Here is a 23415-nt window from a genome sequence, read left to right on the forward strand (position 1 = left end):
CGTTTCCAGAATATCGCTCTAGTCTGTGCCAATTAGTTGGGGCTCATGAGTACCCTCGTGACGTGTTAAAAGGTTATACTTTGTCTTCAGTAAGAAGAGAAAACTAGTGACCGTAGTATCCTCCACTTGAAGCCACATTGAAGTCATTTTAACATATTTGCCAAAAGTCAATGACAGGTCGCGCATTAAGACCTCCATAACTACTTAATTTAATGCGTATCTTTAGGTTTACCCAACACGAGATATTGACGTAACTCCTTTCCACCAATCATATCGATGTATTTGTGGTGACCCCGCGAATCACGCGGGAAGTCGAGTGGTGCGGCTAGCTGATTCTGGTAAGCGGTGGAAGCTTCCAGTGGTGTCTAGTGTCGTCATGCGGGCTGGAGCTATTTCAAGACCAGCGGCCCAACGGTATATTAACCTCCTCATCATCAGGTACTAAACGACTTCGCTTCTGCAATTTTCCACACTTTGTCAAATATCCTCGCCTACTCACATATCTCTACAACCTTTAACTGATTTCACATCCATATCATACCGTTCAAAATGAACGGCGCTCAGTTTACAGATCGGGCTAACAAAGCCTTGCTGGATTCCAGCGCTTTGGCCGAGCAATATGCCCACTCACAAATCCTCCCTATTCACTTGGCAGTTGCCATGCTTAACCCGAGTCCCGATGAATCCGAAGATCAACAGACACCTGCAGGGCACTCATCACACGATGCTGCTTCCGCTCCTCTTTTCCGCCAAGTGGTGGAGCGTGCTCACGGTGACCCTCAGTTGCTGGATCGCTCATTAATGAAATTACTTGTCCGGCTTCCCAGCCAAGACCCTCCACCAGAGACCGTTAGTGTCTCCCCAGCCCTCGCGAAGGTTATCCGATCGGCTACCGAATTATCAAAAACACAAAAAGACAGCTTCGTGGCAATCGATCATTTGATCCAAGCCGCGGCCCAGGATTCCCAGGTGCAACGTGCATTGGCCGATGCCAACATCCCAAACCTAAAGCTCATCGACACTGCAGTGCAACAGATTCGTGGCACACGGCGTGTGGATTCGAAGACCGCAGATGCTGAGAGCGAAAATGAAAATCTCAAGAAGTTCACAATTGATATGACTGCACTGGCACGGGAAGGTAAAATCGACCCTGTCATTGGACGTGAAGAAGAGATCCGACGTGTCATTCGTATCTTGAGTCGACGCACCAAGAACAACCCCGTCCTCATCGGTGAGCCTGGTGTCGGTAAGACCACGATCGCCGAAGGTCTGGCTCGCCGAATTGTAAATGCAGATGTCCCCGCCAACCTTGCACAATGTCGCCTTCTCTCTCTCGACGTTGGCTCCCTGGTTGCTGGCAGCAAATACCGTGGCGAGTTCGAAGAACGCATGAAGGGCGTTCTGAAGGAAATCGAAGACTCCAAGGACATGATTGTCTTGTTTGTCGACGAAATTCATCTCCTCATGGGTGCTGGATCGAGCGGTGAAGGTGGCATGGATGCCGCAAACCTTCTAAAGCCCATGCTGGCTCGGGGTCAATTGCATTGTATCGGTGCGACGACTCTGGGCGAATACCGCAAGTACATTGAGAAGGACCAGGCTTTCGAACGTCGTTTCCAGCAAGTCCTCGTCAAGGAACCCTCAGTATCTGAGACCATTTCCATTCTTCGTGGACTGAAAGAGAAATATGAAGTCCACCACGGTGTCAACATTCTCGATGGAGCTATCGTTTCCGCTGCGACCCTCGCATCCCGCTACTTGACGGCTCGTCGCCTTCCTGATTCCGCAGTCGACCTGATTGACGAGGCTGCTGCTGCTGTACGGGTGACACGTGAATCTGAGCCAGAGGCTCTTGATACCCTGGAGCGCAAGGCTCGACAGCTCCAAATCGAGATTCATGCTCTCGAGCGTGAACAGGATGAGGCGTCCAAGACCCGTCTCAGAGGCAGCCAAGCAAGAAGCTGCCAATGTGGCCGAAGAGTTGCGCCCCATGCGCGAGAAATACGAAAGTGAAAAGCAGCGCAGCCGCGAGGTACAGGACGCTAAGATCAAGCTTGACACCTTGAAGGTCAAGCGAGACGAAGCCGAACGAATGGGCGACACTGTCACTGCTGCCGACCTAGAATACTACGCCATCCCTGAGACCAAGAGTTTAATTGAACGTCTCGAAGCTGATCGAGCGAGGGCTGATGCCGAACGCCGGGCTGCCTCTGGCGACAACGGTGAGGCCTTGCTTGCAGATGCCGTTGGCCCTGATCAGATCAACGAGATTGTTGCTCGTTGGACTGGTATCCTGTGACCCGACTTAAGACCACTGAAAAGGACAAGCTCCTCAATATGGAAAAGCACTTGGGCAAGGTGGTTGTAGGACAGAAAGAAGCTGTGGTATCTGTCTCGAATGCTATCAGATTGCAGCGTTCAGGTCTCAGCAACCCCAACTCACCTCCAAGTTTCCTTTTCTGCGGTCCTTCCGGTACTGGTAAGACACTTCTTACCAAGGCCCTTGCTGAGTTCCTCTTCGACGATAGCAAGGCCATGATTCGCTTCGATATGTCTGAATACCAAGAGAGACATTCGCTGAGTCGAATGATTGGTGCACCCCCCGGTTATGTTGGTCATGATGCTGGTGGCCAACTGACTGAAAACCTTCGCCGTCGGCCTTTCTCCATCCTTCTGTTCGATGAAGTCGAAAAGGCGGCAAAGGAAGTCTTGACCGTACTTCTCCAGCTTATGGATGACGGCCGTATTACAGATGGTCAAGGACGTATCGTCGATGCCAAAAACTGTATCGTCGTCATGACCTCGAACTTGGGCGCCGAGTATCTTGCTCGCGCCACCACCAAGGATGGTCGTATCGACCCACAGACACGCGAGATGGTCATGGGGGGCCCTCCGCGACTACTTCCTCCCCGAATTCCTTAACCGTATCTCCAGCACCGTCATCTTCAACCGCCTCAGCAAGAAGGAGATTCGCAAGATTGTCGACCTTCGTCTCGCAGAGGTTCAGAAACGACTGACACACAACGGTCGCAACGTTGTGATCGAGTGTACCGAAGAGGTCAAAGATTATCTCGGCGATGCAGGCTACTCCCCTGCCTACGGTGCTCGGCCTTTGGGTCGCATCATCGAGCGTGAGGTACTCAATCGTCTCGCTGTTCTCATCCTGCGCGGCAGCATCCAGGATGGAGAGGTCGCTCGGGTTGTCATGATTGACGGTCGGATTGACGTTTTGCCAAATCATGAAGTGGCCGATGACGACGGCGACGAAGACATGGTTGACTCTGATGATGCCCTCGCGGAGATGAACGATGATGGAGGCGATATGGATCTCTACGACGAGTAAAACTCTCGCCAGATTATCTTTATGCATTGAAAAGTTGAGCAACACTTGATGAATGACTTGATGAATTTCTTTCAGATTTTGGTTGACTTATTGCCATTTGCTGGCGTTGGGAGCACATAATATCATTCTTAGCATGTATATAATCTTGGAAGACCTTGAGCTTTAGCCAGGTATTAATCTAATGTTGTTTCAGCCAAAGACGCGCCCACTTAATCTTCTCATCTCCATGAATCTGAATCCATCATATTAGTATTTCGGATCTATCTAAATTAGTAACTTTGCACCCGATTGGTTTCCATTTTCTTTGCATGGTCCATCTTCAGCGGTACGTAGTCGCATGACGTCGCTCTTCAGCCACCGCCCGGCAGATCATCATCCCACTTCCCATTGCCGATCTCGAGATCTTCAACAATCTATTGCGACACGGTCAGGATGGCTGAATCACTCAATCCTCCTCTCTCTTACGAGCCCTCTGCGACCACGACCCACATCCATGAGGCCACATCCCTGCCATCCGAAGTGGTGTCTTGCCTGAAGAACTCCCGTTTTGTACGATCACCGAAACCACTCTAACCCCTCTAGTCCCAATATAACAGCATCCCTAACAGTTTGCTCCCGGTCAATTAGCTTCATCTTGCAACATGTGATAACCTCACTCCTCACATCTCCCTGATGTCTTACACCTATCTCCCCTCCACTCCATTCGACCCGTACCCGACCATCATCATGACCACGAACCCCTCCTCACGAAAGACGAACAACCTGCTTTGCAACCCTCGTGTCTCCCTCCTAGTCCACGACTGGGTCTCCCATCGCCCACCCACCCGAGCTCCAAACCCCCACGGAGAACGTGACGGCTCACCACCCCCCGCTGCAAGCCGGTCATCACTCGCCAGCCTGCTCCTCAATCTGAACACGAGTGCTCTCTCCAGTATCTCCACGACCATCACAGGTACTGCCCGCTTCCTCGAGCAAGGCTCTGAAGAAGAGGCTTGGTGCAAGGAGCGCCACCTAGAGAATAATACTTTTGAAGAGGAGGAGATCAACCTCTTTGGTCGGCAGCAGAGCCATGATCCTTCTCAGCGCCGACCAAGCATGGCCATTGACAGTGATGTCCGTGTAGTCACAGTGCAGGTGCGCGAGGGTCGCATTGCGGACTGGAAGGGTGGTGTGCGTGACTGGATCCTGCTTCCTCCCGCAGATCCTCACGCAGGACTCGTCAATGGCATCTCTTCATAGAGCAGGAGGGTCGTGTTGATGACATAGTCCAGCCATTGTTACGCAGATATTTCACAGATCTTCGTAATTCTAACTGTAAAGAAGAAAATCACAGATGAATGCAGGCATTATTTGAGGTCAGATTAGGATGCTTCTATCACTTTGGCGTCCATATGCACGTAATCCCATACCGAAAATCGTCGTAGTCTGTCCTATTGTCCCACTTGCTTGACGTTGATATTAATATTTGCCTTCATGGCGCGCGACTACTTGTATATCACCTGGGCAATGATCCCCGAGCTTATCGAAGCTTATCGCTGCTTAAGCTTCTCCGCAGATTAAATTCCCGACCTGCAAACGCCTCCGAGGGAAACTTCAAATCCAAACAAAGAATGACACCAAGAGCTGTCAACCGCCCATTTTAAATCCTTGAAGCTGACTGCACCATCATGCGGCTCGCACACCTTCATCTCCCGCATACAACACCCTTCGCGAGAGTCTCAGACCTCCAACAAGCCCTCACCACGCGATTCCTCGCTCACAAGAAGCTCGCTTCGCCCGCCTCAATTTCTTCACAAGGACGCTCGCCCTCGAATCATCTAATACAGAGCGCCAACCCGCCGCCGCCCGATCCAACCATCATCACATTTACCCCAAACCCAGTCTACACAACCGGCCGCCGCGACTTGCCACCCTCCAACACCTGCTCCTCCCCTACTTCTCCGCTCTCCCTCCCTCCTCCCCTGGAACCAATCCGCTCTATCCTGACTCCCTCCGGCTCAACCCCACCGAAAGCAGAATACCACCCCACCCTCCGCGGCGGCCAAACCACCTATCATGGCCCTGGCCAGATGGTCGCCTACACAATCCTCGATCTCCGCCGCCTGGGGCTGACCCCGCGATGCCACATCCGCGTGTTGGAAAATAGCGTCATTGACCTTCTCAAGAGCTACAAGGTCAACGGCTTCACGACCGAAGATCCAGGTGTCTGGGTCCAGGACCCCTATGCGGCTGCGAGCGCTGCGCCGAAGAAAATCACTGCGGTCGGGGTCCACTTGCGGCGGAATATTAGTAGCTTCGGTATCGGGTTGAATGTTACCAATGAACCTATGTGGTTCTTCCGCCAGATCGTGGCGTGCGGGTTGGAGGGGAAGGAGGCTACGAGCTTGGAGGGTGTCGGCGTGCGGGCTACGGTAGATGCTGTTGCGAAGCAGTTTGTGGATTCGTTTGTTGGGAGGATCAATGCTGATTTTGCGTGTGGAGAGGGCGCGACTGGGGAGAAAATTGAAGAGGTATATCAGGTTCGTGAGGGGGATTTGCTGCAGTCAGCGTGAGACGATGGTCGGATATCTTTGGAGGACTTGGCGATAATGCATCTGCCATATTTGATTGTACCTGAAAGATTGACGAGATCACCTGCAATAGAATATTTTTGCAGTATTCTGTGCTATTTATGGGGATAATGGGTCCATTGCTCATATGGAAACAACTATAGCACACAATAACTCCTTGCGCCAGGGTAATAATATGCCCCCGGCGGAGATAAATATCCTTCAGTAGCTCCTAGGCATCTCGAGCACCTTCTCGCTGATATAATTCAAGATCATTTCCCGACTGACCGGAGCAATTCGAGGAACCAAGCATTCCCGGAGGTAGCGCTCAACATCAAATTCCATCGCATAACCCATGCCACCATGAGCCAAAACCGCCCGTTCGCAAGCCTTAAATGCTGCCTCCGCAGCCAAGTACTTTGCACTGTTACACGCAACGCCAATCGAGTGGAAGGGCACGGAGCCATCATTATTATCATAGAGCCGAGCCGCGTGGTACGTAGCCAGCTTAGCAGCCTCCAAGTTCATATAAGCATCAGCCAGAGGATGAGCGACACCTTGATTCTGGCCAATTGGCCGTCCAAAGACGACACGCTCCCGCGCATACTGCGATGCTCTCTCGAGAGCAGCATAGCCCAGACCGAGGGCCTCGCCCGCGAGCAGACAGCGTTCGGCATTCATGCCGTGAAGGATGATCTTGAAGCCCTGGTTCTCTTCGCCGATCAAGGCATCGGCTGGGATTTGGTAGTTGTCGAAGAAGACTTCATTGGCGTCCACGGCGCGGCCGCCCATCTTCTTGATCTTCCGCATGTCCAGACCCGGCTGATCGCGGTTGAGATCGATGCAGAAAAGCGATAAGCCTTCGCTGGACTTCTTCACTTCCTCCAGCGGAGTCGTGCGAGCTAGCAGGATCATCTTGGATGCCACCTGCGCGCAGGTGATCCAAATCTTCTGGCCCGTGATGGAGTACCCATCTGCGGTTTTGGTGGCGAGGGTTTTCAGCTTCAGGGTTTCGAGGCCTGTGTTTGGCTCCGTCACGCCGAAGCAGGTCCGCCAGGTTCCATTGATGATGTTGGGGATGGTGGTCTCCAGCTGTTCTTTGGTGCCAAATTTAGCTAGGGGCTGGGTCGCGTACACGTTCGCGTGAATGGCTTGCGCGCCGGCCATGCCTGCCCCGGATTGGGTGATAGTCTGCATCATCATAGTCGCCTCCGAGATACCTCTTTTTTTTGGGCTTGTGAGTAAGGAGACTGTGCGGACTATGTATTCCGATACATACCGAGGCCAGCGCCTCCATGGGATTCGGGCAGCGCAATCCCAAGCCAGCCATCTTTGGCCAATGCCGCGTGGAACTCTTTGGGGTCTTTCTCCTGTTGATCATGCTCTTGCCAGTACGTGTTCGGAAACTTGGCACAGATATTGGAGATCGCCTCGCGGACGGTGAGTTGTTCATCGGTGAACCCCGTTGTCTCCATCAATTGCCGGCGTGACGAGGTAGAGAAGGCAGCGCGAGCGACAAGGCGGCTCGGCACTCCTTGCAATCTTGGCAGACATGGCGTCTTTGCAAGACAAAACCTGGTTATTTGGAGTCGAGACATTTTTGCTTCAACTAATTCTGGGCTATCTGCCTTTTATATGCGCGCGGCTCTCAGGTGGATCGTCAGCGAGGTGGGGATGTAGCCGAGCATATAGCCGACTTCTTCGGCCACGATCGCTCGATTTGTCGGCGTCGAATGCATGGCCTCTTGGAATATTCTTTGGTTTCAAAATAACGGTGATGCTACGCGGGAAGAAAGCAATAGAGAAATTTTTTATAAACAGGTGGCGAGTTTAGCCTCGCGGCTGCATTCGTGATGTAACAACCCAGAGTTTGAGCCAAGATTGCTGCTTTCTAAATCCCCTGGCAATTGTATAGAAACTAATGCAGCCCTTTCAGAGAGATGTATTTAATGTTTTTGGAAAATGGCTACTGTCTTTGGTTGAGTATGCTCCTTCTGACCGGAGGGAGATTTTATAGAAACCAGGAGACAACTTGAAGAGGTAATTATCAGGCTCGGTTTTATTGAGACGTTTTTCAGATGGGAAACCAAGTAAAGTAAGGTGACATCAAATAAAGCAATACAAGAAGAGACTGCTTAAAGCTAGAAAGCAGGTATGGAGTCTGGTCTCTATAATAATGACTACCATGCCATCTTCGCCAGGACTCCGCGTGGCCAACGGCGTACAGCGGCTTTTCTACCTTCGTCAAGGCACAACAGGCCGAGCCCTAGGGCAGCGGGAAGAAAATAATGTTCGGCGGGGATTCCCGAAGTGCCCAAGGTCTTCTGCAAGCTTGGGATATACAGCCAAATCACCGAAATACCGAGAGCGAACACTATGGCGGGGAACAACCATAAGTTCTGGGTCGTCTTATTGAATGCAGGAGGGTGCTGGAAGATCGATAGATGGCGAGTCCGAACTGCCATCAGATTGAACCATTGCCTAGAGTTGATTAGCGACAGTTTGGTGCAAAGAGAGGACGGTGAGCGTACATAATGACCAGATTAATGAAGTAAATTGAGCTTGCTTCGTTCACCCTGGCCGTATAAAAGGCTTCGGTTACATTGGGAGGCACAGCACCGAATTTGAACCAGAGATCGGAGAAATAGATCCCGTTTCTCTGGAGGTACCAGAAAGCCATGGTAAAGGATAGAGCTGTTTCTATCATACCGATCACGAAGTACGCATGGAACATAAGCTTCCAATTCACAAGCCGAGTCTTGGTTGGGTGACGAGGAGGCCGAGTGAGCACATCTGCTTCCGGGGCTTCATACGCGAGGGCCACAGCCGCAGCACAGTCGGTGAAACAGCTACAACAAATTAGGTCATGGATCAATAATTCAGACGGCAGCGCTTACCAAATAATGATCATCAGGAAGGACGACAAGATCTGGGGCATACCAAACACCAGATTACAGAAGACCGGCCAGAATTCAGACCATGACCCTGCCGGCAAAAGGTACGCAACGGTCTTTTTGAGGTTATCAAACACGACACGTCCATATTGGACGGCAGCGACGATCGCCGCGAAGGAATCAAGGAGGACCATATCCGCTGCTTCGATAGCGATATCAGATCCACTAGCAAGACTGATGCCAATGTCAGCAGCTTTAAGAGCAGGTGCGTCATTCACGCCGTCGCCAGTCATGGCGACAATCCTTTGCCTTGACTGAAATTCGCGTACGATCCGGAGCTTTTGGTTAGGAGTGGTCCGCGCAAACACAATTTCTGAATACTGGCACAATTGTTCCCACTGGTACTCGTTGAAGGTAATCAGCTCTGGGCCGCTGACCAGCAGGGCAGCTTGAGATATATCACCGCCCTTTTCGTCAGATAAAGATCTAGGGAGGGCCGCGGCATCATGGACTACATCAGTGCTGACGATTCCACACTGGCGCGCGATGGCCAGCGCAGTGAGTCCGAAATCACCTGTGACCTGTTCAACGGTTAACATCTCTCTATCAGCCCTACCAATTCACAGCATACCATTGAGATTCGGATCTGTGCTCCTCGAAGAGTTTTAATGACTTCCGGAATTTCGACCTTCGGAGGATCGATCAAAGCAACCAAGCCGACCAGCGTGAGGCCTGATCTTGCCTCGGTCATCACAGCAGCCTCGTATTCGGCCGAGGAAGGATCGGGCATGATGTTATTTGCGTCGAGAACCTTGCGTGCTAGCAGAAGCACTCGCTTTCCCTGGGAAGACCACTGGTCTTTTAGCTGCTTCATGGCTGCAAGATCTACACCCGTGAGAGACTTCACTTCTCCATCGGGACGCAAGATCTCTGAGCACCTCTCAATAAGAATATCCGGAGCACCTTTGATTGTCAACAGACTAATCAGAAGTTAGAATCGCCCGATAACGCCATATTCGACAAAACTTACGGACTCCCGGCTTCCAGCTGGGCGAATTCGCGGGTAGAAAGGCACTGGCTGCACGCTTCTTTACTTTCTGGCTTCAGGACCTTGATCATGAATTTATTCTTGCTGTCGAATGCAAGATTGTAAATGGTCTTCCAGGATCTGCGGAGTTGGGCCACAGAGCCAAGACCCTCCGAGAATCGTAGGATAGCTTGATCGGTTGCATCGCCAAAAATCCGCCGCTCACTGAGAGGGGTGTCAGCAGCACTGTTTTCATCAAACTCAGCGGCGTTGCAAAGACCCGCGAGGGCCTGTAGTTGTTGCAAAACGGGGCGCTCTAGTCTGCTGGCTGTGTGTACCCCCGTAGAGTCCAAGGTAGACATTGTGACGTGAACAGCATACTCTGTCACAGCCATTCGATTCTGCATATATTAAGATGTGAGCAATAGTTTTGGATCCACATCTGAAAGCAGAACTTACCCGAGTTAAGGTTCCTGTCTTATCCGTGCAAATATCTGTTACAGACCCTAGAGTCTCCACAGTTTTCAGGGATTTACATAGAACCTTGTTCTTTCGCATCAAGTTTGCTGCGATCGTCAAACTAGCCGTGACAGCGATCGGAAGGCCCTCAGGAATGTAAGCAATAGCGACGCTCACGCAATCGACAATCAGCGTTGGCACATTAATATAGTCGGGATGTGCCTTGTGAAGCCAACCACCCCTGCAAAAAAGTTATTGATTGGATCAGGAGGGGTGAAGTAGATCAGAAAACGCACCAGACTGCAGCTAGGATTACGATCCAGGTCACCATTATTATGAAGATCAATCCTGTAAAACGCAGCACTTCTTTTTCGATGGTTGTCAAGCCGGTCTTCGGCTCGCCTGCCAGTTTAGCAATACGTCCGAATACAGTCGAGTCACCAGTCGCGACAACGATTCCAACTCCATTGCCAGATACACAGTGCGTACCCTGAAGGCCAATGCATCGTGTCTCGAGGTAGTTATCCGATGTGGAGTCGATACTTGCTTTGACTGGGTTAGACTCTCCTATTTCTTTGATTAGCATTTGTCCCTTACCGAACCCGAAGCCACCTTTGCCTACCTGTAACAACAGACCTGTCGACGTTCAGATCCTGGGATGCTTGAATAAATCTGATGTCGGCTGGTATCTTATCTCCCGCCTTGAGGATCAAAGTGTCTCCAGGAACAAGCTCGGTAGCCGAGATCGACACTCGCGCGCCGTCACGAAGAACAGACGAACTTTCTGGAAGCATTGCGGTGATGGATGCCATGACTCGGGACGAAGAGTAGTCTTGCCAAGCATTGAACGCAGCTTGGATAACAAAGACTGCTATCAATACAATACCAAGGGCGAGATTGGCGACTGCAGGAGGCTGTCCTAGTGGTTTCCACGAGATGAAAACCAAGATACCTCCGACGAGCAAGATACTTCCAAATCCTTTGAAGAAATACCCAATTACCTTCCAGACCCATGGGTTTGGCAGAGGTGATATCTTGTTTGGGCCATATTGCCCCGTCCTGGCTCTAGCATCGGCCGAGGAGATACCCTTCCCGGAATCGACATCTAGCTGCTTCTCGATCTCCGTACACGACATGGTGTGCCATTCCGCATTTCGCCATTCTGTTTCAAAGGATAGATTATTAGAGTCTGCTCATGATGGGAGGACCGCGAAATTACCTACCTTCAACGACTTTGTTCTTGTCAGACCGGCGTTTGCCGCGGGCTTTTCTGTCGCTGCCATCTTCAATGTCAAAGGAGCTGCTCACCACTGTTAGTCGCACTCGTAAAGAAAAGAAAGAAAGAAAATTGGGGGGAACAGACAGAGTTCGGTGTTGGATTGGGATCGCGGATTTGGGATCAATCGTTCTTTGGCTTGAAATCCTTCGAACAGCTGCTAATGGCACACCACTTGTCGCCTCTTCATCCTCGGCTTTCCAGCGCAAAGTCGTCCCATCAGTCGCCATCATAGCAATCTCTGGTTATTCTTTAAGTTTGAGAAGGTAAGAGGTTCTCGAAACTTTGTAGTCTTGGAAATGCGCAGTCTGAGAGAGGGTGAAAGCTCCGAATCAGCAAAGGTACATTTCCAAGATAGGTACCGCACCTTTATAGTCCTCCGACCCAAACAGAGATTTTTCTCAGCTTCGGTTACATTGGGGGTCCTAACATTTGTTTTTACGTGGAAACCAGCTCTAGAGCCCACGAGTGATTTGACATGGCTGATCGAGCCAATCGGTTGACTGTCTCCTAGCTTTCCACGTTTTGAGCATGGGCCGTTTGGGCGTACTAGATCGGATCGAACCTGTGTGGGCCACGAGGTAAGCTGTGGTGGGGGTGGAGTAACATCGTCGATAAACCCCAACTTGGACTAGGCTTCTATATCCACTAGGACTGCGAGGAAGAATCTTTCAAGTTGTAATATATATGTGAACGACTAGTAGTACTTTAGTGTTGATACTGCATATTACACTTGTTCTATCGAGTGATCTTTCCAAACATATTTCCTGTGGCTATTATGAGCTATAATTTTGATAGTGAACACACACAACGATTGGATAAGTGCAATGTAAGCGAGATGACTGAGCGATAAAGTGTGATCGCGGTTTCCCGTCTTGAGTGGTGAGCATGCGGGTTGAGGCATTTGTCTCGCGCCAACCAATTCTTTTTGTGCGTCTTGTCTATTACCGATCAGCAAGCCCCTCAAGGAAAAATGACAATAGTGACTGGATAGAAAAGCACTCATACAAATTGAGATGACCCCGAACTAAAATCCATGTTTGGTCAGATTAGCCCGCTGCAACCTGAGGGGAATGCGATCGATCACTTCTCATACTTTGGTATAAGTGCCGTGGCAATATGACTATGAGGCGGTGGGGTGATAAAGGAATCCCATATCGAAGAACCTTACGATAGTCTCTCTTTATGAATAGCCAGGAATCAGGATGATAATCGTCCGGATGAGCTTGGAGACGCTGATGCCCGGGTGACATCTCAGTCATCCCAATACTAGTACGAAAAAAACCTGAAGGAATATCAACCACAAATCAATCCATGAACTATGCGCAGAACCCTCCTAACACACTGACAGATGGGCGGCTGTAGCCGAAATTCCAATACATGAGCTATAGCGACTTAGTTCGTCACTAGTAGACCCACCATCCAATTAGCCACTCACAGTCAGTTGCATCAAAAAAGATGCGACTTCTGGACTATGGCATGGAGCCCGGATGTGGGATCGCATCGTTCGAGACATGGACGGCATCTCCGTTAGCAAAGAGGGGGAGAACTGACCTGGGGCACACCAGGGGCAAGCAGTCTAAATCTGGAGCTATGCGGCACTATATTATCTGAGATCCATGCCGTTTGGAAAGGGCCCGAACCTGACCCTTGGAAGGGAGCTGTTTTGAGGCTACGGACGGATCTCACAGAAGTATTCAGTAATGCTCGCAATGGTGCTTTCCGCCTTGGTTGAAAGGATAGGCAAAGGAGAGACCATCATAGTGGCTTCACTAGAGGATTTCTTCATGCAATGCTCCTAATGTTGGGAGGATATTGTGATGTACGACTTAGATACAGTCACGATGTAGCACGTCGAGATTCGGAGCTGCTTGCCCGGCCAAGGGAGACAACTAGGAGTCAACGGCAGTAGGAGTAGGATCCGTCTGATCGAAGCCCCAAGGGCGCCGTTAGCCTGCAGTGCGCTCTGAAGGTTCAACATTCCCGCAGGAAATGAGGGGTCCATCACCGACCATTAGAGGGGCTTTTTGTTTGCATTCCTGGCTATGAACACATGTCAATCCGAGAGGGGTGGAATTTCATGCCGAGAGGAAGGCTAGAGAAAGAAAAAGAGAAAGCACGCACATAGCTAGGGCAATGATGAGTTGTCCCTGGCCCTACCGGACGATATGCAGCTAAGGCCAAGTAAATAGAACGTTGAGGGGTCGAATACAGAAGTAGTAGGTACCTCGATCCTCCCGCAAGTGGCGTCATAACCGGAAGTACTCGGTACCACAACAAACTGGGGCAAGTGTGGAGTCAAAAAGTAAACAAAGAACGAAACAAACACCGGCCGGGTTCTGCTCAAGTAGCTCCTCCCAGCGCGTTCTTGTCGTTGCAGCTGGATCTGTTTCTGCTCTTCTTTTGCTTTTACTGTACGATACGGACGGCAATCAAAACAGCCTAGGATCTACGGAATCGTCTTATCGCAACAGGGGCCTCCCTCGGGTCCCTAGGGATGACGAAGAACGCGACGAGCGCAAAGGTGAGCTCCCTTGCACATTATTGGCCCTCGATTGGCATATGGCTGCTTGCATTAAAGACAGAGACCTGTCTAACTCGATTCTGCGCGAAACCTTTCAGGGACCAGACCACGCGGACATGGACATTGATCCCAGCCCTGCTCAAGAGCCGCGCTCTTCGCGCAAACATCTGCGCACCAGCGACGAATACGACGACGCAGAATGGAGCTCCGATGTGTCAGGGCGATTCGACGATGCGGATGAGCCGGAACCAGAAGAATCCAAGACTCCCTCGGCCAAGTCGGTCAAAAGGCGCCGTTCGAACGATTGGCCTCTCCCAGAAGAAGCTGCCGACTATGGGAATGCCGACTGTCGCAACGGGCGCAACGGTCATGTCAATTTTGGAGCAAGTCAGAAGTCTTCTCCGCGCACTTCTGCAACATCTTTGCGCAGCAGGAACAAGGTAGTAGCGTTGACGAACAGTCCTCGGCATCATCGTCTAGGGCGCCGGTCTCGATTTGTCGAAGCCAGCATGAGTGATAGTGTTAGTGAAAAGCCACCAAGCATCTTGTTTCAAGAAGGCAAGCCCCCCGGGCCTCAGCATCGGCAATCTGGGATCTTTCGTTTTGGCAAAGCCATCGCGTCTGCCTTCAATCCATTTGGCGGGTGGGGACGAATCTCGCCCGACTCGGAGCAAGCCAACAAGGCTGAATCGCAGAAAACCGCCCTCAGCCAAGCCGAGGAGGCCTATGCAGAACTCAAACGGGCTGGGTATAAAGGAACCAACAAAGGCGCCTACTTGCAGGGTCAGTCCGTGAACCCTAGTAATGCTGACCAGACCTGGCATGCAATCCAAGAAAAGATGGGATGTGGTGCTGCCCCTGTCAACCCACTTCTATCACCAAGAAGCCAGGCAGGGCACTTCCCCCGCCACAGCATTCCCCATCAAAGAGCAATAAACGCTCTTCCTTCCAAGATTTGCGAAGAACAGCCTCAATCGGGTTGCCATTCATGAAACACCATGAGCAACAGCCCGCCCACAATTCATCTCTCTGTCAAGACCATCCATCTGAAGATTCTGAAAATGCAGCACCCGGACTGAAGAAGCAAAAGTCTCGCCGGGAAATCTCTCGGGAGGCCAAGTTAGTGAGGAAGGTCAATACGCTGGAGGAAAAACTGGACCGAGCTCGCCGTGAACTTCGAGAGCTGAGCGGAAATGAAGGGAAATTGCTGGCTCCGGTGCCTGAACCCACTTGTATGTCCATTGAGATGGACCCTGGAAATTACCCTCGGAAGTTTGTTCCTGGTGCACTTCCAACCCTGCCATCGGAGCGCTTGCTTGATCAACAGACCATCCTACCGGCATCACCCACAGCTGACGCCAACCAAGCGACGGTACCATCTACCGTGGAGGACCAGCGTGTCCCGAAGGATGAATATCGGCAAGTGACAATTGATTCGGCAAAGTCTCCCAAACGGCGGTCAAAAGACCCACGGCCGTCCTCTATGGGTAAGGAGAGCTCTTCACTCAAAAGGAAGTCACCAGTGCCTGAACATATTGCTAGTGGGATCCCTGTTCAGCCCAATCAGACGGACCGTCTCGACAAGCTCACGTCCGAAAGTGATCACATAGTTGATACCGATCTTCTCACCACTCCGCGACAATCGAAATGGCAAAAATTCGAAGCTGGTGATAGCCCGGGGTCGGTGGGACGGTCCCATATACGCGACCGTCAAGGATCTCCGACAAAATCACAAAGTAAAATTCAGAGCAGCTCTCCCCACAACCAGTCTCAAACCCCCCTCGGCTGGCATCGATGACTCACTCGATGTCAAGACTATACAATCGTCGTCTGCTCTTCGGACGCAACGCCGGCGATCCAACCTCCGCCCTGACTCTCTAGCCCATGTCGACAGTGGTCCCGATCTTGCGTCCGAACTCTCTATTGACTTTGAATTGTCGCCTCCCCCTCAGCCTAGTAACGCGCACCAGTCATTCTATCTTCAATCTCATCGTGATCTCGACCCTGATCGTGCCCCTCGCTCCTCTCCGTCTAAGTCCAGACCAGGTCTTAATCGGCGGCGCAGCCGCGATACCAACATTCCCCTGTCCCGCCTCTACCCAAAGAACTGCTCTCGAGTGCTGCCAAAGTTACCAGGTCGCCCTCGAAGAGAACCCATTCTCGGCAAGGCTCTGCATCGAGTGTACTATCTTCGCAGCCTCTGAAGATTCAGAGCCAACAGCCGATCGAGGAAGAATTTCCCTTTTGGACAGATGAGATATAACGGATGCGATACCTGATTTTTTTTTTGTTCCGGCATTAGGTGACTGATTGCTGGACTGGAACGCAATGAACGACAGAATCCTTTTTAATCAGTGTGTTTGATGACTGTCTTTTTACCAGCGGTTCTTATTTGATGAGGTTCATGATTCCTTATACCCTTAACTTGTTGTCTACCGCTCTGGTAATACATTTCAAGCTTTCTCTACAATAACAGGCTCACCTGATGTTCATACTGTAGCTTTTCCAGTTTCTCCCCATGGCCCCAAGAATAAGGTCAATCCGCAACAGAATATAATTCTCAAGTATATATGGTCCTCAACCAAGTTCAACTGTTCGTTTCCTGTTTCTCCTTGTTCTTCTCCTCTTTCTCCTCTTCATTTCCTTCTGGCTCTGTCTCTGGTTCGCACCTAGTCCACTCGTGTGAATCGCCAGGGCACTTCGGACCAAAGGAAAAACACTGCTCGCAGATATCGAAGCCATAACAGGAATCGCATTTGTGCCACGGGTCCGCCTTCGGTATACATCGGCCGCAAGAGTCACACCAGCTCCCTTTACTGTCAAAGGTGACTGGATAACACTTCCTCCCCTCGCTTTTGTGTGGCACTGTAATTTTCCGCTCTTGAAGATATTCACGTACCAATTTGACGACCTGATCGTTGTTGCTTCCCAAAGCCCACCATACCAAGTCACGTCCCCAGCCATCTTCAAGACTCAATTGTTCTGGCGCTGTCAGTGATAAGAGATGCTCGATGACATCGAAATGGCCGTTCCTAACAGCCACGTGGAGCGCAGTAGAGCCCCATATGTCTTTGAGGTCTATCGAAGCACCCTTAGAGGTCAAAGCCTTCACGGTTTCCGAATAGCCACGCAGAGCGGCAAGTGCTAGAGCCGATCGGCACGAATCATCTGTATCATCGAGATTGACCTTCTGAGATTCGATCAGGGTGTTGACCACTCCTACATGGCCGTTGAGAGCCGCAGTATGCAGGGCTGTCCGCTTCCTGGCGTTCCTGGTCGAAAGATCCGCACCCTTGTCTAAAAGGAACTTGACAGCATCTATGTGACCATTGGACCCTGCCGCACTGATGGCTGACCACCCATCTGTCTGCCCTGTTTCATTGACGTCTCCACCCTTTTCATAGAAAATCTTCATGAGTTCGAGGTTTCCCTCAAGAGCGGCGCAGTAAAATGGCTCCATGCCCGCCCCATCGGGCTTCAAAACGTCAGCATCATGCTCGAGTAAAATCTTGACTACTTCGACATGTCCTTCGTCTGTAGCCGTGTTGAGGGCTTTCCATCCATTGTTGGTCGTCATGTTGGGATCAGCACCCTTTTCGAGAAGTAGTCGAGCAATCTCTGTGTGGCCATTCGCACAGGCATTGTAGAGCGGCGACATCCCAGTCTCGTCAGGTGTCGTGATATCAGCGCCACAGGCGAGAAGCAACCGGACGGCTTCGAGATGTCCCCTCAGTGATGCAGCATTGATTGGTGTCCAGCCGTGCTTCTTTTGAGTGTTGATATTGCCTCCTTTCTCGATCAGCAACCGGAGGAGCTTTGTCTTTCCTTTCAGGGCGGCGAGGTACAAGGGCGTCATCCCATCATTGTTTGAGAGCTCCAGATCTGCTTCAACTTCACCATTTTCGAGGAGTATCTTCGCCATTCTGTAAGAGCCTCTGCCGGCTGCGGAACATAGCGGAGTCATTGAATTGTTATTGGTTATGTTGAGAGTTTTCGCCGCGCCTTTGCTGAGCAAAAGCTTCACAGAATCATAGTGAAGATGATCCGACGCCGCGTTTAGAGGGGTCCATCCGTTCAGAGTATCCGCAGTGACCAGGTCGGGCGGAGGGTTCTGGTCCATCAATAGCCGAATGACTTGGGTATGCCCGTTCGACGAAGCAGTGCAAACTGGCGTCCATCCATTCTTGTTTGGCTTCATGTAATTTGCTCCTTTCTTGAGGAGTAGCCTGACAATCTCCGTGTGCCCGTTGTAGGCAGCACTGTACAATGGGGTCATATCAGTGTTGTTTGTCTGCTCTATGTCAGCGCCGTGCGCGACAAGTAACTTGACAATCTGGAAATGCCCGTTCTCGGATGCTGCTGTCAACGCAGTTGTCCCAGTCGTGGTCTGCAAGGAAGTATCCGCCCCCTTGTCGAGGAGCATTTTGACAATCTCGGTATGTCCGTTGGCAGCTGCGATACTTAGCGGGGTCCAGCCATTTTTGTCCTGTATATTGAGCCTTGGCTTCTTTTCTAGGATCATCTTGGAGATATCTATATGACCTCCCCGCGCCGCGCTGTACAGGCTTGTCATGTTACTTTCATTGACAGCCTCGTAGTCAGCCCCTGCATCGAGCAACATTCGCACAATTTCAGTGTGGCCACTGTCTGATGCTGCATTTACGGGCGTCCAACCCCCCTGAACCAGCAAATGCAAGATCTGGAATTGGATCCATGTGAAGCAACACCTTGACAATTTCAGTGTATCCATTGGACGCGGCAACATTGATCGGACTCCAATTATTCTTGTTCGGCTTGGAATAGTCTGCCCCTTGACCGAGAAGAAGCTTGACAATCTCAATATTGCCACGGTAGCAGGCACTATAAAGCGGCGTTGCTGAGTTCTGGAAATTGCTTGCCTCATAGTCTGCTCCTGCTTCGAGCAAAACCCGGACAACCTCCGTATGCCCACGGCCTGTTGCAGCATTAACAGGCGTCCACCCTTTTTCATCTGGTACAGCGAGTTCCTCCTTAGAAACCTTTTTGAGAAGCATTTTGACAATTTCAAGGTGCCCATTGGAGGCTGCCACATTGACTGGTGTCCAACCACTCTTGTTGGGTTTCGATGGATCGGCCCCCTTTGCAAGGAGCATCGCCGCGATTTCGGTATGGCCACCGTAGCAAGCTCCATACAACGGGGTTATCATGGAGTCTTTGACGGCAATTTCAAAATCGGCCCCGGCATCAAGAAGAACCCGAACAATCTCGCGGTACCCGTTGGACGCCGCCACACAAATTGGGGTCCATCCCCCTTTGTTCGGCTTCAAGAAGTCCACACCTTTCTCGAGGAGGAATTGCACAACTTTCAGGTGGCCACACTTAGATGCCGTGTGTATGGGTGTCACTCCATCATTGTTAGCAAGCTCAATGTCTGCATTCTCCTGGGCAAGAAGCTTGATCACGTCCAGATGCCCGCCCTCGCTTGCAGCGTTTAACGGTGACCACCCATGCTCATTCTGGATATTCACCTTGGCTCCAGCCTCAAGAAGAAGCTTGGTGATCTCGGTGCGACCCTTTACAGCAGAGACGTAAATCGCTGTTATACCGCCGAAAATTCTGTCTTCCGTATCTGCGCCTTTTGCAAGAAGCATCGTCACGATTTCGATGTGGCCATTATCGCAAGCCGAATACAGTGGCCCGCGTTGGGTGCTCCCCTCCTTTGCGTCCATATCGGCTCCTCGTTCAAGTAATAGCTTGACAACTTCAGTATGCCCATTATCTGCGGCAACATTCAGAGGCGTCCATCCGCCCCGTTGAACATTGCTACTTGGATCCGCCCCCTTATCAAGCAGCAGGCGAACAATTGCGACATGACCCTTCAAAGAGGCTGAATAGACAGGTGCTCTTCCACAGTCATCCGGGCGATTTATGTCAGCGCCTTTTTGCACGAGGAGCTTAACGACATCGAAATGGCCGCCATCAGATGCTGCATTGAGGGGAGTCAAATGGCGAAAATTGTGACCTTCGATGTCCCCGCCTTTTTCTATTAGAAGCTTGAGGATTTCGAAGTGGCCTTTATACGCAGCGCAGTACAAGCTGGTTTCCCCTTGGTTGCTAGCAACTGAAATATCCGCACCTCGTTTGACAAGCAGTCTCACGATTTCAAGATGTCCGTTCAGAGAGGCCGTGGTTAGCGAGTCGTGTCCATCAAAATCTCGGAGGGTCATGTCTGCCCCATTTTCGAGGAGCATTTGAACGATTTCCAGATGTCCCCTTGAGCAAGCTGCCACCAAAGCGGTCCGTCCATGGTTCCCCTTCTCATTAATATTGTAGCTGTGGCGATCGATCAAAACATTCACTGTATCCGTCAAACCGAGCCAAGATGCATAATAGAGCTGAGTACTTCGAAGCTCTCCCTCGTCAGCCTCGGATTCATCATCATCATCCGATATAACCGATTCTTTAGGCGAGGTGGGTAGAGTAGGCTTATCGTCCTCATGATCGGAGCTTTCTGAATTCTCCTCGCTTTTTTCTGGGCGGCTTCCGGGCTTTGCTTCTCCCATTCCACCTTCTTTATCGTTTTCATCAAACCACTTCTTCCACGATGCCCAGGTAGCGTTTTCCGGGTCAAAAAGTTCATTGACCAACTCTGTCAGTCCTTCGTCTCGAATATCACCAACCGTCGCATGCCGCTGCCAAGAACCCGCCGCATAATCTCGGAAGGCTGTGAGGATATGGTGGTTGTCCAGGTTAGATTTTTCCAGCCAGACCTCTTCGCAAGTTATATAACAGAGGCACATTTTCGCGAGCATAGTATTCACCGCTGCTTCGGTAGAAGAAGTCAAAGTGGAATTAAGCTGCAGAAAGCTCCCCTGTGTCGGGATATTAGCGAGCAAATACTGCTTGACGGAGAAATGTGCCAGGTGAACAGTCCTTAGTTCTGCTGGAGACTCCGTTTTGGGGCTTCGTATCTCCAGAAGAGATCCACAAAGATCCAAAATTTCGGTGTTTATATAGTCTTCGTCAATAGCGTCCGGCATATCATCCACCCGCACCTCATCACAGTCATCATTGACTAACAAAGCCCCAGTTAACTCATTCACAGTCAGAGGGCGTAATGCAAAGGCCGTCCAGCGCAGTACCGATATGGCTCTGTCCCGATCTTCGCTGGGAAGCCGAGACAACTTCATCCAGTTGCGCTCGTAGGTCTGCTCGAGACCAATGGGAGTCGAGTTGATCGCTTGTTCAATCTTCTTCTGACTCTTCCCGCTACGAAGGAAATCCTCTTGCATTTTCACCCACAGAAATTGGCCATTACATCGATCTGCAAGCTTGAGAGCAATGTCCTCTTTGGTCGCCTCAGTACGATTAGACAACTTCTTGTTCACGATACTTCTGGAGTACACCTCAGTATCTGAGCGGACATCTTCAGGTCGAATTCTGTGTTGGTAGACAGCATCATTCCACTTATTCGTGGAGAGGCAGTTTCTTATTTCTGCCTCATCACGACTGACAATCAGAAATCGAGTCTGAGTTCCTGCGATCGTGCGCCGAATAGTCTCAAGAAAGCTAGAGACCGAATCGTTCTCGTCCAGCTTCAGATCTTCGCTGGACCAGCCGCATTCATCAAGGCCATCTATGACAAAAGTGCACAAGGGAATCTTAGTAACAATATCATGAAGAAGCTTCACGGTGTCGCTTCTAGACGCTCTCTGTCCTGGACTGGCTACCTCTCTCTCATGGGCCAATGAGAAAGCGGTCTCGTTCGACATGAGTTGTGAAAGCCATGACCGGATTGCGACAAACGGATCCCGTCTACTCTCAAAGTCCGAGGAAAAAAAGAAATAAGCCACTGGGCTCTTCCACGATAAAGACAGCTCCTCGATCACTCTGGCACAGAGAATCGACTTTCCAAACCCAGCAGGGCCATTGATCCAGAGTATCTTTGCTAGTTCGGACGAGAAATCAGGAGATGCCCAGTTCTTGAACCAGGCTCGGTCAAAGACCCAGTCACAAGTGCCTTTCACGCGCTTGTCGACAGAGATCTCATAAAGCTCGTTTAAAGTGCGATTTCCAAGTAGCCAAGAGTGCACGTTGCGCTTGGTTCCCTCTGCATGGATAAGAAAGTATGAGAGTCCGGTCTTCGCCACATTCCACGTGCGTTACAGGGCGACTCACCGTCGAATTCTTTGTCAATCATGTGTAATCGCCTTCGGGATTCTGCAATCAACTCCTCCTTGTCAAACTCCTTATAGGCTGGAATGCATTCGTTAGATCACTCATACAGTCGTTATTCGCCTGATGCTTACGGGTAAGAGCAGCATCGGGGTCTTCTCCGCCTATTTCCTGGCCGGCACTTTCATCCCCAAGAGCCTGTGCTCCGTCCAGAGGCACGAGGCCATATATAGTGTCGACGAGGGTCGTGAATAGCTCCACCTGATACATTCTTTTTGTCTTGGTCTTCAGCGCCCACCCAATCTTCTGCCTTCGCGACACCCCCTCCTGGGTGTTTTTGTGGGACTTCGGCCATATTTGATCTCTGAAGGACTTACTTTCTGTCGCTGACTTGGGCTCGTTATGAGTTTCATCTTCATGTTGGCAGATCTCCTCGATTGCCGAGAGAAGTTCCACTACGGTAGACTTGATGCGTTGGTCGTCGAGGAGCCGGTTGTGCTTTTCTTGTAGTTGGCCGGTCTCTTGCAGTCCAGCGGCTTTTCCCCAGTTTTCTAAGCGCAACCTTTGAGCTTTAAACTGGACAGCGATTGATCTCGACTCCGGTCCAAAGTTCTTATAGGAATCGAATCGCTCGACCGCCTCCAAGCAAGTGCTGAACAGCCCCGCCAGGCCTATGATGCCCACAGCGAAGCTGACTGGTTCCATATCTCTTAGATGGGCGTTCTGACCACTTCCCTCGGAAGGAAATCCCCCTTGCCCTCACAAACTCCGCTTTTTAAAAGATACTGAGGGCTTTCAAGTCTTCCCAGACCATGGGTGTGATAATCTCAGCCCGGTCTCGTGGCGGGGTCAGCCAAAGCTCGTATTCTGGCTGGGCGCGGAAACATTAGAACACAGCATCTTCAAACCGTAAGCGGACTAGTGTAGGGCATGAATGCTGACATCGGGTTATCAGGGTCGTAATATCCTCGCAGGCCATCTTGACGGATTGAATCGTCTATTCCGCAAAGACCGCAAAGCTCATGGGAGGTAAGATTCTTTTGTACACGGTAGATCCGCCTTCTACTGATGTGTCGCAAAACAAACGGGTCACTTCAAGTTCCTCCAACCTCGAGTCTCCAAATGGAAGCTTACGTTGCCAGGCGGTGGACGTTCTTATGCCATCAAGCATCCGAAAATCCTGGAGCGG

General features: G+C 50.9%; 8 protein-coding genes across 8 annotated transcripts; 5 read left to right on the top strand and 3 right to left on the bottom strand.

Moving 5' to 3' along the window:
• Positions 1-549: 549 nt before the first annotated feature.
• N7468_007399 (Heat shock protein hsp98) lies at positions 550-2299 on the top strand (the record flags this gene model as incomplete). The annotated part of the gene is made up of 2 exons (XM_058476695.1): positions 550-1909; positions 1950-2299. The coding sequence occupies 2 exons, from the start codon at positions 550-552 to the stop codon at positions 2297-2299; spliced, it is 1710 nt and encodes a 569-aa protein (XP_058329585.1).
• Positions 2300-2337: 38 nt separating this feature from the next.
• Positions 2338-3343, top strand: N7468_007400 (Heat shock protein hsp98; the record flags this gene model as incomplete). Its single annotated transcript, XM_058476696.1, has 2 exons — positions 2338-2819; positions 2866-3343. The coding sequence occupies 2 exons, from the start codon at positions 2338-2340 to the stop codon at positions 3341-3343; spliced, it is 960 nt and encodes a 319-aa protein (XP_058329586.1).
• A 432-nt stretch (positions 3344-3775) lies between these two features.
• N7468_007401 (pyridoxamine 5'-phosphate oxidase family protein) lies at positions 3776-4582 on the top strand (the record flags this gene model as incomplete). Its single annotated transcript, XM_058476697.1, has 2 exons — positions 3776-3892; positions 3971-4582. 2 exons carry the CDS (start codon positions 3776-3778, stop codon positions 4580-4582), a joined length of 729 nt encoding a protein of 242 aa, XP_058329587.1.
• Positions 4583-5010: 428 nt separating this feature from the next.
• On the top strand, positions 5011-5895 carry N7468_007402 (lipoyl(octanoyl) transferase LIP2; the record flags this gene model as incomplete). The annotated part of the gene is made up of 1 exon (XM_058476698.1): positions 5011-5895. One exon carries the CDS (start codon positions 5011-5013, stop codon positions 5893-5895), a length of 885 nt encoding a protein of 294 aa, XP_058329588.1.
• A 219-nt stretch (positions 5896-6114) lies between these two features.
• Positions 6115-7490, bottom strand: N7468_007403 (acyl-CoA dehydrogenase family protein; the record flags this gene model as incomplete). Its single annotated transcript, XM_058476699.1, has 2 exons — positions 6115-7112; positions 7172-7490. The coding sequence occupies 2 exons, from the start codon at positions 7488-7490 to the stop codon at positions 6115-6117; spliced, it is 1317 nt and encodes a 438-aa protein (XP_058329589.1).
• A 582-nt stretch (positions 7491-8072) lies between these two features.
• On the bottom strand, positions 8073-11781 carry N7468_007404 (cation-translocating P-type ATPase; the record flags this gene model as incomplete). The annotated part of the gene is made up of 10 exons (XM_058476700.1): positions 8073-8373; positions 8424-8741; positions 8790-9367; positions 9418-9766; positions 9817-10214; positions 10273-10513; positions 10569-10839; positions 10895-11434; positions 11496-11572; positions 11636-11781. The coding sequence occupies 10 exons, from the start codon at positions 11779-11781 to the stop codon at positions 8073-8075; spliced, it is 3219 nt and encodes a 1072-aa protein (XP_058329590.1).
• A 2329-nt stretch (positions 11782-14110) lies between these two features.
• Positions 14111-16276, top strand: N7468_007405 (putative nuclear RNA binding protein; the record flags this gene model as incomplete). The annotated part of the gene is made up of 3 exons (XM_058476701.1): positions 14111-14932; positions 14986-15752; positions 15820-16276. 3 exons carry the CDS (start codon positions 14111-14113, stop codon positions 16274-16276), a joined length of 2046 nt encoding a protein of 681 aa, XP_058329591.1.
• Positions 16277-16659: 383 nt separating this feature from the next.
• N7468_007406 (uncharacterized protein) lies at positions 16660-22931 on the bottom strand (the record flags this gene model as incomplete). The annotated part of the gene is made up of 4 exons (XM_058476702.1): positions 16660-18771; positions 18836-22161; positions 22230-22307; positions 22361-22931. 4 exons carry the CDS (start codon positions 22929-22931, stop codon positions 16660-16662), a joined length of 6087 nt encoding a protein of 2028 aa, XP_058329592.1.
• Positions 22932-23415: the final 484 nt, after the last annotated feature.

This window comes from Penicillium chermesinum, assembly GCF_028974085.1.
Source record: "Penicillium chermesinum strain IBT 19713 chromosome Unknown utg000005l:1.0-4115287.0:1.0-4118363.0, whole genome shotgun sequence".
NCBI classification, from domain to species: Eukaryota; Fungi; Ascomycota; class Eurotiomycetes; order Eurotiales; family Aspergillaceae; genus Penicillium; species Penicillium chermesinum.